Here is an 18,379-nt window from a genome sequence, read left to right as displayed (position 1 = left end):
AAGCCGCATCAGCGAGCGATGGAGGGAAGCATAGCCGCGTTGAAGCAATGAACAGCTACTGCCCATTTGCAACGTTGAATTTCATTTCGCATTCTTTCTTTTTATCATGCGCAGAAATGAGTGATGATGCTAGTGATAACAGCAACACGGCAGCCTCAGAGCAGCGAGACACGTTCGAGACAGTGACGAAGCTCGAAAATAAAATGGTTCGTTAAGAAATTCTGCCTATCGACACATGCCGTTCGGTGCAGAGAGCTTTATGTTGATTTATTCAAGAGCGTTACGCGCATCGGCTGCTGAAGAAGTATGGTGATCCACTTAAGCAAAAGAAATACGGCTATTTATAAAGTCATACACGTGCAGCATTTGCAGTATGACAATAATGCGCGCTCTCTCAACCTCTGTTGCAGGCTATATGTGCGCTCGAGCGTTGTTATCTGTTTTGCATTGGGCTGAAGATACGTGTTTTCATGTTTTAATTGTGTGTGGAGTCCTTAATATAGAAAGTTTCTTGTTTCTTAGCGTTTATAACAGTGCTTCCTTGAATAGGATCAGAAGAATGTACATAACACGAAAGAACGTATATCATCTCCATGCGAAAGCTTTGAAGCCTCCAGTACTGCTTACGTTCTACCTGTCATTCTACGTATTGCAGGAATCGCCACTATTTCTTCCTCAATATACACTCTACAGCCAAAGGACATCATGCATATATAAGGACAAATTTTCAAGTATCCGAAGGACATTGCAAGGCTTCAAAGACAGCAGTTAAGGAACCACACCAGAGTCGAATCCAGAATCGACTCTGGTGTGGGAGACAACACCAGAGACGACTGAGATGACAATATCTTGCAGCGTTTTAATGAGGGGCTCACTGAATTACACATTTGAGATGAGGATGGTCGTGGGTGCGCAATTATTTTTATAGCCATTTAGTTTTGGGGCGCAACCATTCACATTATATTACTACCTTAATTCACTTTCCTTCGTAGAAATACAGGAAAAAGCGTCTTTATTCCTTCTGAAACAATGCCATTTCGACTATGTTAACTGCTGTCTTGTCTGTGTATTTCTTTTTTTTATTCTCTGGATAGTTGCAACACGTCTTGTGTGTGTTTTGCCTGTGCAAAGTTTATTGCCTTCACACAATTAATTTCCAGCTATTCTCCATTCCTTGAATTTTGCAGTGCCTTGCCGTTTGCATGTGTCTGCCACTTTTTTCGCAATCTTGCTGCAATAAATTGTCTGCTATTTTCGTGTTCTTCGCTGTCCAACTAGCTGATTGATATTAAAGGAACGTGGCACATTTATTTACGATATTCATTTCGGTGTGACTTATTAGAAGTCCAACATCACAAATGATAAAGTTTTACTTCCTTTATAAGAACAGTTGACATCAGTGTTGCGCCAAGTTACAGCTTGGAACATAACGAATATGAATTTAAATAAAACAAAATAAAACACCTGTGTGCGCTCGTCGTCGCAACACATAAACAGCGGCGCAAGCACACGCATGAAAAAACTCGATTTACGCAACGTTACTGCTCACACACACAAAAAAAGATAAATAAAATAAACAAAAATGGTCTCCGAGACTCGGTGTCGTGCGGCGTCCATCTCGGAGGCTGGTGCGTTTCGCCGATTCCACTAGGTGCGCTGAGAGCAAATGTCGGCCTCAAGGGCCTACCGGAGTGTCTACTCTTTACGTTTACTATATTACTCCACGGTAAAAAGCTACCTTCCGGCGCTGCTCGATGTTCGTACGTCTACGCGTCGCGTCGAAACGAAAAAAAAATTTGTCTCCAATTTCTCCCGAATGATATGTAGCTCTCAATATAATGTAGGTGTGTTGGAAAAAAAATTACGCTGAAATTCGCCGCTAGGACGACCGTACCATTATGCCGAGTTTCATTTACTTGTAAAAATGAGTTGACAGTGAAGTTGTAAACGTTACAGAATTCCCGTCTGCTGTCAATACATAGCCCTCTACGCAGGGAGTACGGTTACTGAAAACTGCTACAACTCTTATGTCGTCAAAACTATACCGTAATAAACTGTGCCGCAATTGGCCGCTAGGACGACTCTACCATTTCGCCGAGTTTCATCTACTTTCCACGATGACGTAGTTCACAGCGAAGTTGTAAATATTGTGGAATTGCCGTCTGGCCATGCGGAGGTACTTGCACATGCTACTGCTTCATAAAAGAATAAGAATAAATTACTCCGAAATCCAAATATGTGCTCGTTGTCTCCGCCCTTCAATAATCATAATGATGATAATAATATTGTTAATATTAATACCTGTACATACATAAATGCGTCCATTGAGATAAAGCACGTCAGAGCTTCGCTGTTCGTCCTTCTTCACAGAGTGGAAGGGCTGATAAACTTTTTCTTTCCGTTTTGCAATGATATAACCGCTCTAATAATAAAACAGTTAGGTTGATAAACATTGAAGCGACGGCGGGGTATGGACAGGCTTTTTCCTGCTAGATTTTGTTAGCTAGATTTTTTGTTTTGTTTTCTGTCAGGTAACTTGAGTGGCCCGTTCGGGAGCAAGGCTTGGTACTACTGTCACCTGTGGACTATCATATAAGAAAGTTTACTTAAATAGCTGCAGAATGCAAGCAACAGTGAAAACATAAAGTGATTCTGTGGATGTTAGTGAGTTGTCACTCATTAAACTCAATAGTGTCCTTTCATACTTGTACCCTTCATATGTTTGAAGGTAAAGGAACCGCAATACCTCATTTTATAATCATATGCTCATTTCCATTAGAGCGTTTTTTCGCACAGCGCTACAATGCACGCCACTTGGCACCTAACTTCTGCTGCATGTATAGTGTACCATTTACAAACTTTCATCTTCCAGGCATAATTACGATTACCAAAAGAAAGAGCTCCCTTAGTACATAAAGCAAATAAAATGAAAACGTAGCAGCTTACCTTGTGGTTGAATTAGTTACGTCCAGAATTTGGTGGGCATATGATTGCCACATGTTTTCCATCAGCAGCCTCCAAGCAGTTGGTGAATTGCCATCGAACAGAAAACCCTTGAGCCTTCAGCATTTCTTTCCTGACTGGAAAATTTATTGGCACCCAACTTGGAGCTACCAAGGTAACAATTACTCTGAGCATATGTATTTGCATGTCTGAATGTATCGGTCCTACACAGATCTGTCACGGTGAGAGTGTATCTTTTATTTTGTTTTGTAATTTTTACAGCTTTTTACAGCTGTCTGCGGCTTTTCACGTTTTTTTTTTGAAGCTTTTCAGAGTACATATGTCCTATTTTTTTAAGTTTCAGTCGTCACACAGCGCTTGTCCCATATTATTCTTTTTGTGTTGTTTATTGCGTGAATCTGTCATGCAAGCTTTCAACTCACCCGGTTCGCCATCCTTGACAATTTGTATAACGTTCAGGAAAACTATGTCAAGGAAAGTATGTAGCTCAGATTACAACAGAAAGAGAGACATAGGACGCTCACGGCTTCATTTGTGCCCTACGTGTGCCTTGTTATGTCGTGAATTTCTTCGCTAAAAGCGCGCCTTTACACAATAAAACAACAGGGCTGCACCCTTTTTTGGAACTGCCGCGTGTTTTACACTCTTGCCGTGCTAGGAAGAGTATATCCGTAATACAGGTCGGTTTGTTCATAAAATTCTCGACAAGCGTCGATATTCTGCTACAAAAAGAGTACAATTTCAGGCCATTTGCATGCATTGCAGGCATTACAGCTGCGTCCCGCTTTTCCATTCGCTTAGCGCATCTAAGACTGGATGTGATTCCATGTTCAGATAATCGAGGCGTAGCTGCAGTGGCCTGATTGTGGGAAGGTGACCCGTGTAGATGTTTGCACCCCTTTGGTCACTGCAGCTGCCGTCAACTTTGTATGCTGAATGCTGTGTGGCCTGTTATAGCTTGTTTCGACAAGAATGTAACTGGGACGGATAACCGGTTGTTCAAAATGTGATTGAGTGGCACTGAGCATTAATCTGTAAACGCAGTAATCGTTAATTTACAAACGAAAAGACTTTGTTAGTTGCAATTCTGCTGATGGTGCAAGTTCACTAGCAAGTCAGCAATTTTCATGTGTATGCGAACTCGATCATATTGATGAGACTGAGCACCTAAAGGGCGTGTTAGAGATACGCTTTGCTAATTCACTGCAGTGGGTTCTGGCAAGTGCATTGCCCAGTTACGTGCGATCCTACATGAGCTTGAGTTTGTGATACCGCATGACTGTTTAGTGATCAAGCAATCTGGAGCTGAAATGTTAGCTGAACACAACACGTTGACTGAGACCTCATCAACCCTGTACGTGCAAGCCAACGCAAATCAATAACGTAGTCAGTAGGACAAACTACGGCTGTCGTGGGCTATGCGAAATTGGCTTAGCGTCATAGTGGTGTTGGGATAAAAAGAATGGACCCATCTAAGTTCCGCTACGCCAGAGTTACCTCATGACCGCCTCCCCGCCCCTATTTAAGCATTACGCATATTTTATTCAACTTTCATTATAGCCGATTGAGCGAAGCGGGCGGTGTGTTAATTTGGCTTCGTGACTTTTGAAACTGCGCATCTCTGGAGATCGAACCCTCCACGAGCGAGGCGCGCGTGCTCGTCGACATGGTGACAGCAGGACGCTGGCGTTGCTTTACCGCTCTGCTGTGTCACGTAACCCGCCCCACTTCTGATCTTTCGGCGCGCTACCGCCGATAGGTACTAGCTCATCACGCTAAAGCCTTGGTTCAATTCTTGGTAGGAGCTAGAAATTATTTTTACGCTGCTGTCGTATTTTGCCACATAGGCAGATCTAAGAGGGTAGAATAGCCAAAACAAATGCTCTCGCATTAAAGAAAAGCGGTGGAGAGCGAGCATGTTGGTTAATCATGCTGGGGTATCATGTGCACTTCGGATTCACTGCTCAATGAAACATTACGCAAGAACACTTAAACAGGGCAGGTGTTTTCTTTTGGTGTGCTTACTAGTACAGTGGTCACTGTAAGTCGTTCCCGGCTTTTATTACGGGATGAAACGAATGGCGCGAAAAGCAAGCTTCATTACGTTATTAAATTAGATTTGTACATGTTACAGAAAAAAATATTAGCGATTACAATTGCTACTACGTAATTAAATAAACATAATTAATTGCGGGTATCAATAGCTGCCTCACGAAAGTAAGTGAGGATTCACTGAATACCAATCGAATACTTCAATATTACTTTCGTGAAAACCATTACTAACCTTAAACAGGTTCGGTAAATGGAGCAAACTGCGCTTGTTAGTTGAGCGCGTCCTCTGCAGGCATTTTTATCTTCACTAAAAATTGCTTTCGAAAACTGTCATTGGTCATCGACCTTCGTTTCTTTTTTTGTGATGTCAGCAACAGTGGCACTTATGACTCGCTCGCAGGATGGAATGGTGGTGGCGTGCAAGATTTTGTTTACTCATCGCAGCGTTGCCCGGGCCCGGTTTCCCTATGAATCGTAGCGCTTCTTTGTTGCTGGGGCTCAGAAGACGTGCTGCCGGTAGGGCCAATGAAACCGCTGAAAAAGAATCATCGGAAGTGGCCACCGCTATTTTGCCATATAAGCGCCTGTTTGGTTTTCAATGAGAGCAGCTTTTCGGGCAAGTTAGTAATCCATTACTCAAGCGATATTGCGCAAGAAAAAACGACACGGACGTAAGCGAAGACGTGTTGTGTCCTCTTACGTCCGTGTCGATTTTTGTTGCGCAATATCATTTGAGTACTGTTTGATTCGTCGCCGAGCGTGCAGTGGAACGTTTATGATGTGGAAAGAAAATTATTGCTGAGCGCCCTTGTTCGTCTTCTTAAATATGCAAATGTGCTAGGATACTGCGGGGAACGATCGCGTTCATTCTACTACACTTCTCAGCAAATTCATAGGCTGAAAGACCTTCCGCCTGTTATAGCTTGTCTATTCAATTCAACTGGTTGCATGCAATTGGTTATTAAAATGTAATTGAATTCAAGTGGGCGCACCCGAGTAAGAAGCTTGATAAATCAATGAGAAAACTAGAACAAATGTAATTGATTGCATGTAATTTACGAAGGAGTAACTAACTGCACGTAATTCACTAAGAACAAGTCGGCTTCAACTAAAAAGGCCGTTCCGAAGGTGAGTTTAGTAGACTAAATTGAAACGTCTGTATAAAGTTCTGTTATCAGGAAAACATTCATTCGTAAATTTTCATGTGGCTTTCGTCCTAGATGATACCGTGTTCCGAAGTCATTATCCCAACGAAGCCCAATGCATCCGTTTTTCTACACAGTTTTATATCACAAAATTCTTGTTAGATAGCTAAAAACATCGCGCGAACCCCATAGCATCGTTTTTGATAAGCCTGAGCAAGTTGGCTGTACTGGGCAGTTCAGCCAATAAATTACTAAATAATTATGTGCTATAGCGATTATCCTTACGCGAGTAAGATTTTGTGCTTTCTTTGTTGGTACAAATGTATGCGCTATGACAAAAAAACAAATTCAAAAAGTTGTTCTAAACTTCAGTGACAGCGATCGGTGTTTGGGCTTTGCGGACTTGAACAGAAGATAGTGAGTGCCAAATGGCTCCTTCGCGGTGATTGGAATAACAGTTAAAGTGCGTTCCGAAGAGCAGTGATTATTGAGAACACCAAGCTGGCTTTACATGGCGCCTTGCGGTAACACGTACGAAATTACATATGCAATTATTATATTTCACGTTTACAAAAGCAGAGTCGGTTCGCTAGCCAGTGTGGCCAGTAAAGAGGAGTAAATTGAGATCGACACAACTATGGTGTTGAATGGAACAACACTATGACGTTTTCGAGCCAATATGCCATCGCACGAAGGTGAAAAAGTTCTACCGTTATTGCATTATTGCCCTGTTTCATCATCGCATGGGTCACGTTAAATATAGCTCAGCATTTCGATCCGGCAAACGCCATTAAGAGCTCCACGGAATGACACTGCACACAAGTAGAAACAAAAAACAGGCTGTGATCAAACGATTATACGATTATGTGTGTCTGAATCTGTCGTCTCCTCAATCCGGGTCAGAATAAACGAGTGGGTTACGAGATGCTGTCACTGGATAGCAGAGTATGGAGGGGATTCTACAGCCTTCCAGCGCCCACAGGGAAGCATTCATTGCAGCGCTGGACGAAACAAGCGAACATACGCCCGTGCGACTCTGAGAGAGGTCTGGTATACACTGGAGGCGTTGCCAGGGATAAAACAGCCAACTGTTGCCACCACCTGCACGAATGTTCGAGTCAACAATGTGCGGCGTAGAAGCGACACTACTTACCTGTGCAGCTGGATGACTACTGTTGTGTTTGAATCAGGAGCACGGTAAAAACACAGGAAGTACTTCACTGCCCTCCAGACTAACGATAAAGACACGACGCCTCAGTTTCTTCTTGTGGACCACTTTATCGTCTTTTCCCAGGGTTCGTACTGCTTATATGCGATATTGTTATTTCATAAAGGGATATGATTGAATAAATTAGGTAAAACATTTACAAAGTAGTTTGGCGCTTTATAGGTCGCTACGAACAGAAGTGTCTGCACATTTTATGACACGATTTATTGTTTTCGCATGCAGAACGAAGGACCGCTCATTACCACAACATTCTAAGTTCTGGAGCGTGGATCACGTGTGCATCAAGTGAGAAACCGATGACCGACACCGAATTCCGCAGAGGCAGACGAAGAAACGTTCGCTCTAGACGTCTTGCGCTTCGCGTAAGAAAATTACAAATAGGCTTCCAATTGACTTATAGACCAGAATCTGCAACACTCGCGGGTAGCAGCAACCTTTTTTTTTTTTTGCAGGGGTTACGATACCTGGCGGGAAAAAAAATGGCCGCGATTATGACTCAACCTTTTTTTACCGCATGCTTGGAACCGCCGTTCACTGGCCATGACTGTGCCGTCAGCTGGCCGGTCACAAACCTGCAGCCTTTGCGCGGGCCGTGCCAACAGATGATGACCAGGGTCAAGATTAAGTGAGCTTGCTGTAAACGCAGGATCAAAAATGAAAGCTGTGGCTGCGATCACGTAGTTGCTCGGTGGCATGTACTTTGTTCTCGTGCATAGACTTCGTTTTTCTCTACGCAAACGTGCCAAAGTTCGCAGGGAAAATTCTTGTTCTTTAAATGTGTCACTATATCATAATACGCAATGACAACATCCGCGAACTTTAATGAGTGCACTCCGTTGCAGCAGAGGCAACACGCAAGTTCATGTAATTGTTCTAAGCGTACTTTCGGGGGCTCCCTAATCGCACATATTCTACCATAACGCGCAAAACCTGTACCACGAGCCATAGGAGTGCTGTAAGTGCGCCGCTGCCATCGCAGAGATTGAGCGTATTTCCCGCAACATTCGCTCTTTCCTCGTTCATACCAGAGTCCCCTTCCCAATAAGAGCATAGTTCCTGGAAGCCACTGAAGCTATCATGCTCGCTTTCCGCCTGGAGCAGCACGTCGTTATAAACACAAACAGCCAGCGCTGCTTTCGAAGTACCCTACCAAAGTATTCTAACGCAAACTGACAACCGGACATTAGAATCAGAGTAAGCATCCGGTGGACATCCGTCCACACAAACTTTGAAGGGAATAATCTTGCTCGCACCACCGTCTTCGATCATTGTTAGCTAAGCGACGTGGAAGTACCACGAGAAGGGACGACGCAGACGCATCACTAACGAAGGAACTTTTATTTGATCGCCAACACGGGATCCCTGGAACCTACATTACATATACACATCAAATAGATTTAGTGGACGTATGCTCTACGCTCTAAGCAATGTCTTCGATAAAATCTACGAGAATGCCAAAGCCTAACACGATATAAAATAATATATGGTGACACGTTTAACCTCGTACGGTTGTTTACATTTTTGAAGAACCGTGATTATCAGAGCTCATAAGCAGCAAATTCAGCGAATTAGTGAGATTGTTTTGCCATTCGCCCAAAATATATTGTGTACGTCTGTTTGCACTCACTTGCAAAGTGAGACATAAATGAATTCGTGCATATTGAATCGACAATTTTTGCATGTGCATGTGTGCGAGGGGGGGGGGAGGGAGCGTTTGTTGTTTATTTCTGCAGTTCTTTGTTTTAGCCTGGTGCGTTTTGTCTGGTTTTGTCTTTCTGGCTCTTCTATACATTAGGTTATAAGCCTGACATTTGTTACTCAGCGTTCCGTCCGCATCGGCGTTCCTCGCCAAGTTTTCGTGGTTTTTTTTTTTCTTAACAATAAATTACCAAAACATCTCACCATAGCATCTTTCAGCGCCTGCGAGCGAGCGCAAAGCACCATATTACCTTTGCCAAGAGGCATTGCGACTGTAGAAGCTATGAGAGCGCTGAATAGAATAGAATGCAACGCTTCGTCGGCTTACATGAAACCGCTGTTGCGTGGAACCGCTATGGCACGTAAGCATATATAACTGCCTCAGAAGTCGTTTGCTTTGTGAGGAACTGTAATGTGGTGCGGGGGGGGACGCATGAAACAATTCCTTGGAACACTCTAATAAACTGCGCAGTTTTGTATCAACGCACCATCGTTTCGCGTGTTTTTACAGCGAAGCTGTATATAGCTATAATACCGGGATTACTTCGCGTCCGTTGGCAGAAAACTATCTGCATCAATGGCTCATACCCCCGTAAGCACTAAGCACTCATAGTCCCGTAAGCGAGCAAAAAATGCAGCGTCTCATAGCCCCGTAAGACAGAGCTGGCAAACACTCAGCAAAGTTATGCGAAAAGGGCTTACATTCCTTGGATTCACCCATACAGCATGCAGAACAGCACGTCGAAAACTATCATCATCAATGGTTTATACCCTTGTAAGCGATGACTCATACCCCCGTAAGGCAGAGACTAAAAGCACCCAGCAAAGTGAAGCGAACATTGCATACATTCTTTGCAATCATGCATACAGCCTACAGAACAGCATGCGTTTCAGTTAAGAAGAAGCTCAAAACAAGCATCTGAACCACGTAACTGATGATCAGGCGCTCGTGATAGCAACGCGAAGCGCGTACGTTTCCCGTTAACGATTACTCCTGCGCAACCGCCGCGTTGATGCCAGCTTGAGACTTGGGGTGTGACGTCCGTAGCCTTTCGTATATAAGGTTACCAGCCTAGCAACTAATTTCAATGCTGCCGCAGCATGGCTATGGGCGGCGGCGTGCTGTCTAAATTACTATTGCTCCCATTCCTACCGTTACTCTAATATAGCACTACATTGCAAGCCCCCACATGAGTTGTAATGGTAGGTTTCAACAGCTTCGCTGCGCATTCACTTAGGCAGGGCTGTGACAGCGAGCTGCTTATATTTCGATAAGCCTTAACGCTGCGTATTACTAACGTGTTCTTATTTTTTTTGAGCACATACATTTTTGCCTTTCGTTGAAAACCGTTGCATGGAATTTTTTTGGAAAACGTCAGGGACAGCAGCTGCTTTTTCCCCGTTGGTATCCGCAATAACATGCAGAGGTGACGACTGGCAATGCAGCAGCCACATGCTTGGAGCTAGTACGCCGAGTTTCGGGTCTTCAAAAATAAAGATTCAAACAAAGTTAGCACGAACGAAAGGAAGTTTTTGTAAATTCCAGCATCCAAAAAAAAAAAGGCAGCTTTTCCCCACCTTCTGGCACAGCTGCTATGGCTTTGTTGTCACCGGAACTGAAAGCTACACGTAAATAAAGTACTCCTAGTCCAACGAACACGGCACGTGACAGAACTTCGAGCATGCAAAGAAGCGAGCAATAAAATTGGATATCTAAAAAGCACTGCGCGGTAACACCATCTGCCACCTGTAAAACGAAAAGACTGCCATTTCTACTTCGGTGTTTTGCACTCTCAAATGCATACAGATAGGTACGTCTGCGTCCTCTCCGTAGCAGAATATTGCGTTGGCTTCCAGTCTGCCCTGCAGAAACGAGATTTGTCGGTGATGTCTGGTGATGTGTGCTCCATTTATTCTTTACTCTCGCGTCTGTTCAACAAAACCATGCCATCCAAAATTTTCAGCAAGAATACTGAGCTGGAGGTGATATGCCCGAAATGTATAGAAACTAAGTTTTTGGTATATCAGGTCACTTGATGTCAGGCTAGCACTAATGTCAGGCTAGCACTTTATGGTGCGGTGAGAAAAGTTGTATCGAAAACATCCAGCTTCGTTCTTCTAGCGCAATCTGGTTTGTTTTGTTGTTGTTTTTTCTCGCTGTGAGACGAACATGTAAAGTCATATTGCCAACGGGCTACCACGTCAAGAAATCAATTCCATTATGTGTGATCTTGTGAAGAGCTTTAGTATTCTAGCGTTCCAGTTCTCTTTACATTGTATAATGATATTTTTTTGACGTCACGCCAGTTTATCAACAATTTTTCAAGCAAGCCACCCACATGTATTCTTTACCGGTATATTTGGTGTTCTTGTCAAAATGTTTTGTTCGTAACATTTTTCTTGCATTTTAATAGCCAATGAAACATTATCACCATTTCTATAAGGACAGTAGCAGCATGTGATAATTATTACAAAAACAGTATTTTTTTATTCGCTCACGCAGCTAGAATATGTTGTTGCGAATTCACTTCGTGTATTTCAGTACTGAAGTTTCGGGCATTCTAAAAGTGTGTTTTTAATTATTGCTGTTTTGTTTTTATGCACGTGAGCAGAACAGTTTCGGCGGAAATAGTGGTCACAGAATCACAACGAAAACCTACTGTTGCGTAGTATCCTTATGCGCACACTCTTCCTTTACTCGAGTTCACAATGCGGCATTGATCAAAGGAAGGCCCTTCTTGTTGCACAGATCATTGTGAATTATGCAATCGAGATTTAAATAAATGAGAACGCATCCTCGATATACTGTGTGTGCTTTATAGCTTGTTTAATTTCGACGCCGGCTGGTTATTCACTTTCAGCACAGCATGTCGCGGTGTGGGTTTTGCATTTGCCCGTCTTGAACGGAACCTCTCCGAGCATTCATTTTTGAAACGTTAGCCCTAATGTAGATGCAGTATCTCTTGCAAATTTTGTTTTTTGCATGAAGAGCTGTTTACAGGGCGTTTGCAAATTGCACCATTGCCTTCGGTGGCAACAAGTGAAAAGCTAACGTTTAGGTACGGTGACAAAAACGAGGTGGTGAATTTCCTTGCTGTTATCAGCGACTTGTCTATAACAAGCCACTCCACATGATCAGGTTTATTAGAAGGTACGCCCCTGGTTTTTATTAGCTGCACGTAAAATACGCGGCGACGAGCGCTATCAATCATATCACTAGAAAGCGCAATAAATTTCACTGTGCCGCGGCAGATGCAGAATAATCAAGTGTAGATCACGCGTAGTTGCTCTATACTGGTGACAACCATGTTACAATCGACGACAACCAATATAGGTGTCATTCTTTCTCTGTGCGTAGAAGAATGAGCCCGAGAAGAAACCAGAGATAAGAAATTCAGCAGTCACAAAGGCACCGCGATGGAGCAAGGTTCAAAAGATGCGAAGGAAACCACTGATGATGCTCACATTCGTTTGAAGAGGCAACTTGGCTGGGTCGGTGGCACTGCTGTCCTGGTTGGCACCGTCATAGGTCTGTGCACTAACATTTTCTTTTAAAAACGTGAGTGCCCACAAAATATTTCCGCCGTAATGCAGCTTCCCGCATTTCCAATTCACATTCCGTTTTCGCTGCCAATTGAAGGTATTTGCTTTTGTATACCAGCTATTGCCTGTGCATTGCTCTCTCGAGGGTGTTTTTTAGAAAAACGCTAGACCACCAAAAAAGTAAAACAGAAAATTCGCATGTTTCTTTTTTTTTCTTTTCGTCTAAAAACCCACTCGCTAGTTTGCGCTGTAAGAGACCTGCAAGCAAGTAAGCATCGTAGCAGCCATGCTCAGTCTGTGCAGAAAATAGTTTTGCTTTGCACTCCATCGCACGGAAATATATCTCCATTCTATTTATTATTATGCAGTAATTGCGAATAATGAACAATTGTATGATTGTGATAAGTGTACTAGCCTCTGCAGCTGCTGCTGATTTATTTTGAAATTTTGTTTATAATAATAAGCACAACATATTATTTGAAGAGGCAGCAGCGCAATAACACACGGACGAGATGGGCGAGCGCTGATGACACATACAGTTGGTATGTGTCAGATTAAGCGTTGAGTTTCAGCCGATTTTTGAAGGCTTTTGTGACTATATTTATCAACTTGCACAAACATGTGTCCTTAAAGCGGCGTGCTGAGAAATAATAAGAAAACGTCTTTGTCGTCAGTAAAATGCATTTCGGAACGAACTACGTTGACTTCTATAAAGCGCTGTAGACAACCGAACGCGAACAATTATTATGGACACACAACATGCTTACATCCAACAATGTTTTCACTTTCATTTGTGCGTGCTAACATATTATACTACCGTACGCACACAACAAGAAGAACTAAACAACCCGTACGCACGTAGGCACTGGGAAGACCAACAAAAACAAAGCCAGCACATCTAACAGAGGATAAGCAAGCTGACAAGCTCAACAGTGAAGGATTACCTAAATGCTACGTGCCTCTTATACAAGATAGTTCTTTCCTCGACGAGCTTAGTGGGCATCAGTGTGCAAGCCATTGATTTTAGGTGTCCTTACTTTGTGTACGTTGTGTACAATCCTGAAAGCAGCGCATGCCATCCAAGGTGGATACGACGCATATTTGGCTTCACATGCACTTATTGAAAATTTCTCTATGCACGACTAGAGGCGACTAGATGCGAAGCAAACAGGAAAACGACAACTCACACGTTTTTCTAACAACGTATAAATGAAAGACACCAGCGTTTCTTTCTACGTCCTCATAGTGGGATGTTTCGAAATTACCCGTACGAAAATTTGTGGGAGCTGACGTAATTGCTACTTACTGCATATAGCAAGTGCGCCTTTGGAATTCGGATAATTGCTGTGTTGCACCCGTCTCCATGGTCATCGTATTTAGTGGACGACAGCATCTGCACTTTGCAGACGTCTCGAATCAGATATAAATTAAATTTATGTGAAAGGCTGGACTGATTCACTCATGGGGACATATTTGATGGGAAAAGAGACGCTGAAGCGAAGTTACTGTTGAGAAAAATCTGTCATGCAAAAAATCCTCCCAAGCAATAACACAAGCGTTTTTTTAGAATGTGTTATTGGCTGGAAAACCATAAAATAAGAGTGTTTTCTTGTGTTTTCCCAGGATCTGGGATATTCGTGACACCAAGTTTGATATTTCGAAATTCGGAATCGGTTGGAGTAGCGCTCGTGATATGGTGTCTGAGTGGGATGCTATCCCTGATGGGTAAGTTTTTCCCCAGTCATAAACTAGATACGAGATCGACGAAGTTGCAGCGAGACTTAATTTACCTATTGCGTGGAACAGAATACTCAGCACAACTAAGCTAAGATTTCATCGTATAACTTTTACCATTTCTTCAAAAAATTATCGGCTATTATGTGTGTCTCAAACAATCAGCTCTTTCTTTGAATAAAGGATGTCGGCCGGCATAGACGCATTCGTTTATGTGTCCCTATAAGAAAGAGGGTCGATGAAAATGAAAAATAACACGAAAGAAGACATCAAACCCAATAAAAATACCGCGACGCTATATCACTATACTACCTTTTTCAATGTTGAACAGTTGAGTAAAACAGCATGCAGAAGCGGCATTGTCGTTGCTGTGGAGGCTTCATGGGGTGCCCCTTAACGCTCCTGTCATTGGCACCTAGCTCTATAGAAGTGATATGCCACGTCTACTCTTCCGTAATTCTCTTTGCTCCGACTCAACATAGTTACTGCCCTAAGCGGAGCCTATTCGGTGTGTGGAGGTCACTAGAAGGCTGTTTTACACCGAAATAAACGACGCGTTGATGCCCAAAACAAGTGACTAGAAAATGAGTTCCCTCTTGAGGAATATGTTGCCAAGCGGCCTTAGATTTCGCAGGATACCAGGTGGAGAAAAGACTTCACTTTGTCAGTGTATGTGCTTTCGTTCGTTGAGTAACTACATAGGGGTACGGTTTCTGCTCACACAAATGGAGACTTCGGGGATGTTCTACTGCATTGCACATGAGTGGTGGCGAGTGGCGATGTTCCTGAGGCAAATGTTGGCACTTTGATGGGCCAGAAGAAAGAGAAGATCTTTAATCAATGCTGTGCAGGTTGGCGCGGTGGCACCCCAGCGCAGATGGGAATAACGAGAAGTGAAATGGATGCGCACAGTGAGCGTCACATGCACACAAAATGCGCAGAACGCTACACAACCGAAAGCGATCTTCACCGTACGTGTGTGTCCACTGGTCCCGCTCTACCGCCTGTCAACTATCGGTGCCGATGGCAACCCAACAAAGGAAGTTGCACTGCTGAAAACATGTATATCATTTGGCCCTTTCCCCTCTGCAGTACAAGTTCTTTTTTCGTATGCTTTGCCGCAAAGCCTCACGAGAAGGATTCCTTCCAAGCGGAGCAGGGCAAGCCGGAGCGCAAGTCTACAGGAAGGTCCCATAGAGGCTGCTATAGCAGCAGCATATAAATTAATAATGATCATGTTTTTTCACTCAGTGCGTTAATTACACTTTCGCCAAAGTGCCAAATGTGTGTTTCGAAGTCATGCTGAAGTTCATGTTCATGACTGGACGGACCCTACAAAGAGCGGACCCAGGTGGGGACGTGCTGTAAAGATCGCATCCGTTTCACAACCCGTAACATAAAGACTAAACTACTACATTCTGACAAGTGAATCGCGAAGATTACAAGTGCGTTCGTTGAGCGGGACACACAGGCAGCACTAGTCTATGAGACTACTTGCCGTAGGTCAAAACATGACGGTCTCTGATGTATATCCTGTGCTTACATTAGCGGTATTTTTTTCTAATGTGAATAGGCTGCTAGAGTAGACTGAGTTAGATACGTCTTTCCGTACGTTGTACGCGTGGCGCAATGGTGGGGCTTGGTGCACTTGGCAAAACGGCCCACACCGGGACTCAACACGGATTCACATGTCGTGTCTCATATCAGGCATTGCTCCTGAGGAACGCTGAGCACGTGATCTAAAACTGCAAGCAAGTGAGCAATATTGAGATTTTATTTGACAACCTTTGCATTCCCAAATGACCACTCTTGTTGTTACTCTCAGTCATTTATTGATTGTTCTTGCTGGCGTTACACTTTTGCGATGCATTTAGCGTAGCGCTTCATTAGCAGCACCTCGCGACTAGAACCCGTTTTGATGATACTTAACTGCTTTTTCTTTCGTTTGCAATCTACGCGCATTGTTCCCTTCAGTGAGCATGAAGTGTTGTTTATACCCGTCCAGTTGAAATGCAAGCAATACAGAACTTCACTGGAAGACGAAGGCTTGAAAAGGTTAGCACTCGTCCAACAGGGAATGTCGATTGAGCGATCATTTTGACAAGACTACCTATCTTTGCCAAGGTGTCGGTCCGCCTTTATCGAAACTTTGGCCCTAGTGACATAGCTAGCTGGCAGTTTTACACGCAAACGAGGGGACAAAAACCTGTAGAAAGAATGACAAAAGCGTGAAATGCTACTTGATTTTTACTTGTTGGCCAGGTAAAGTTTATCTATGCGACATCAAGCCACAAATATCTAGATGAATCAAATTTAGTCGGAAATTGCATTTTGCGCCTGTAGTTTTACGTCCATATAGTTTGTCCGCAAAACCGGCCTCCACAAATTAACGATATGAAATAACCCAAACCAGCACCCCACTGTGCATTTCTTGTTCAATCAATGTTATGCAGTGTTGCTAAGTATTTACAGTGCTGCTAAGCATTCACCTCGATCTTCAGGCGGCCTGTGCTACGCGGAACTAGCAGCCGTGCTACCAGCCTGCGGCGGTGACTACGCTTACATCGTCGCTGCCGGCAGGGCTCTGGGCAGGGCCGGCGATCTTACGGCCTTCATGTGCGCCTGGAGCTTTGCTACGCTATCGGACCCGATAAATGGAGCCACTCAGGGCCTCACTTTCTCTACGTACGCTCTGAGTCTCGCCTATACTGACTGCACGCCTCCGTACGCGGTCAGCGTTCTGGTCGCGGTGACGTTCATCTGTGAGTACAAGATTGCCCCGCTTTGAACAGGGCACCCAATGGTTTTACTGTGAGCGCCGAAACAATGTGACAGCATGGCTACGGTACATCAAAATATATTTTACAGCGATGCTGTTAGCCTCTAGTTGGTCGAGTTCTTTCGGGGCGTCGTCGTGACGCAAAAAAAAATATACCTTCAGCGACTGAACCGATAAGTGCATGCATTCTTTGGTATCGCGCATAGAGCGTACAGAAAACCATCGGTTCAATAACGAACAAGCGCGAAACAAGCATCCAAACCACATTATTGATGATAAGGCGTTCCTGATAACAAAGCGAAGCATGTGGCGCTCCCCGCATACATTTCCCGGTTTAGGTAAATGTTGCGCAAGTGGCCGTGGCGACAGCAGCTTGCGACGTGGAGAGTTACGTTACTAGCCTAGCATGTCTAAAAGATCCAGCCTAGCAGTTGATTTCGTTGTTGCTGCCGCACCGCTGTGGGTAGGCAACACGCATTTAAGACTCCCGACCAGCAGCCTGAATACGAGGAGCGGCTAAGGGAAAAGAAATGGCAATACGAGCAGTGGAGGCATTCTGGCGCTGGTCGTATTGCCGTGAAATTGCAGCACAGGGTAAGTCCGCCCGTCCGAAATCTCCTGTGGCTGAATAATGCGCCGGAAGGGCACTTGAGTAGTAAAGCATTGCATGCCCCCTTCAGCAGTTGTAGTGGTGGTTTTCAGCAGCGGCCGCTGGACATCCATTTACGCAGGGCCAGGATGGCGCTCTCGCCCAGCTATGGTACCTCGTCCAGGGAAATGAGCCTGCTGCGATTGCAGCACAAGCTGAGGTGCTGTGTCCTGTACGCCACTCCGTTGTGTTTAGTCTCTCATAACGTAACGCAAGGCGCCAAACGTTGAGTTTCAGTTTCATAAATAAAGGAAATTGGAAAGGTAGGCCTCCTTAAGGCCGGCTCTCTCAAAGTCTTCAATGACTTACCCCGAAATGATAAAACTAGGAGTAAGCAAAGCGAAAATAACACTGCACAAAGGAGCACAAATAACAAACATGGAAGTAGCGAGCCCACGGGAGCCACGACCGCAGATACGAGCGATCGGGTCGTTCGGTACACGCGTCACATTTCGTACTAAAGAAACAACTAACGTAGGTCAAGAGCGTGTAAGTATGGCGCCCTTTGCTCGTTGTAGCCCTTGCGCCATAAAACACTATTAATCATCAAGAGCGTTTAAGTAGTATAACCACAGCCGCCAGTGCCA

At 44.0% G+C, this 18,379-nt stretch overlaps 1 protein-coding gene across 11 annotated transcripts in view; it reads left to right on the top strand.

The window, feature by feature from the left end:
* The window catches only part of LOC142564465 (b(0,+)-type amino acid transporter 1-like), a 33,151-nt gene that overhangs the window by 220 nt on the left and 14,552 nt on the right, over window positions 1–18,379 (top strand). Inside the window, exons 1-5 of one of the 11 annotated variants that reach the window (XM_075675472.1) lie at window positions 7,309–7,456; window positions 7,612–7,751; window positions 12,446–12,616; window positions 14,254–14,355; window positions 16,866–17,126. In XM_075675472.1, coding sequence (XP_075531587.1) covers window positions 12,505–12,616; window positions 14,254–14,355; window positions 16,866–17,126 — 475 coding nt within the window. In that variant the 5' untranslated portion in view covers window positions 7,309–7,456; window positions 7,612–7,751; window positions 12,446–12,504. The other 10 variants (XM_075675468.1, XM_075675467.1, XM_075675469.1 and 7 more) reach the window with 10 other exon arrangements.

Source organism: Dermacentor variabilis, chromosome 11 (genome assembly GCF_050947875.1).
Source record: "Dermacentor variabilis isolate Ectoservices chromosome 11, ASM5094787v1, whole genome shotgun sequence".
NCBI classification, from domain to species: domain Eukaryota; kingdom Metazoa; phylum Arthropoda; class Arachnida; order Ixodida; family Ixodidae; genus Dermacentor; species Dermacentor variabilis.
This window is presented reverse-complemented; position numbering and strand designations above follow the sequence as displayed.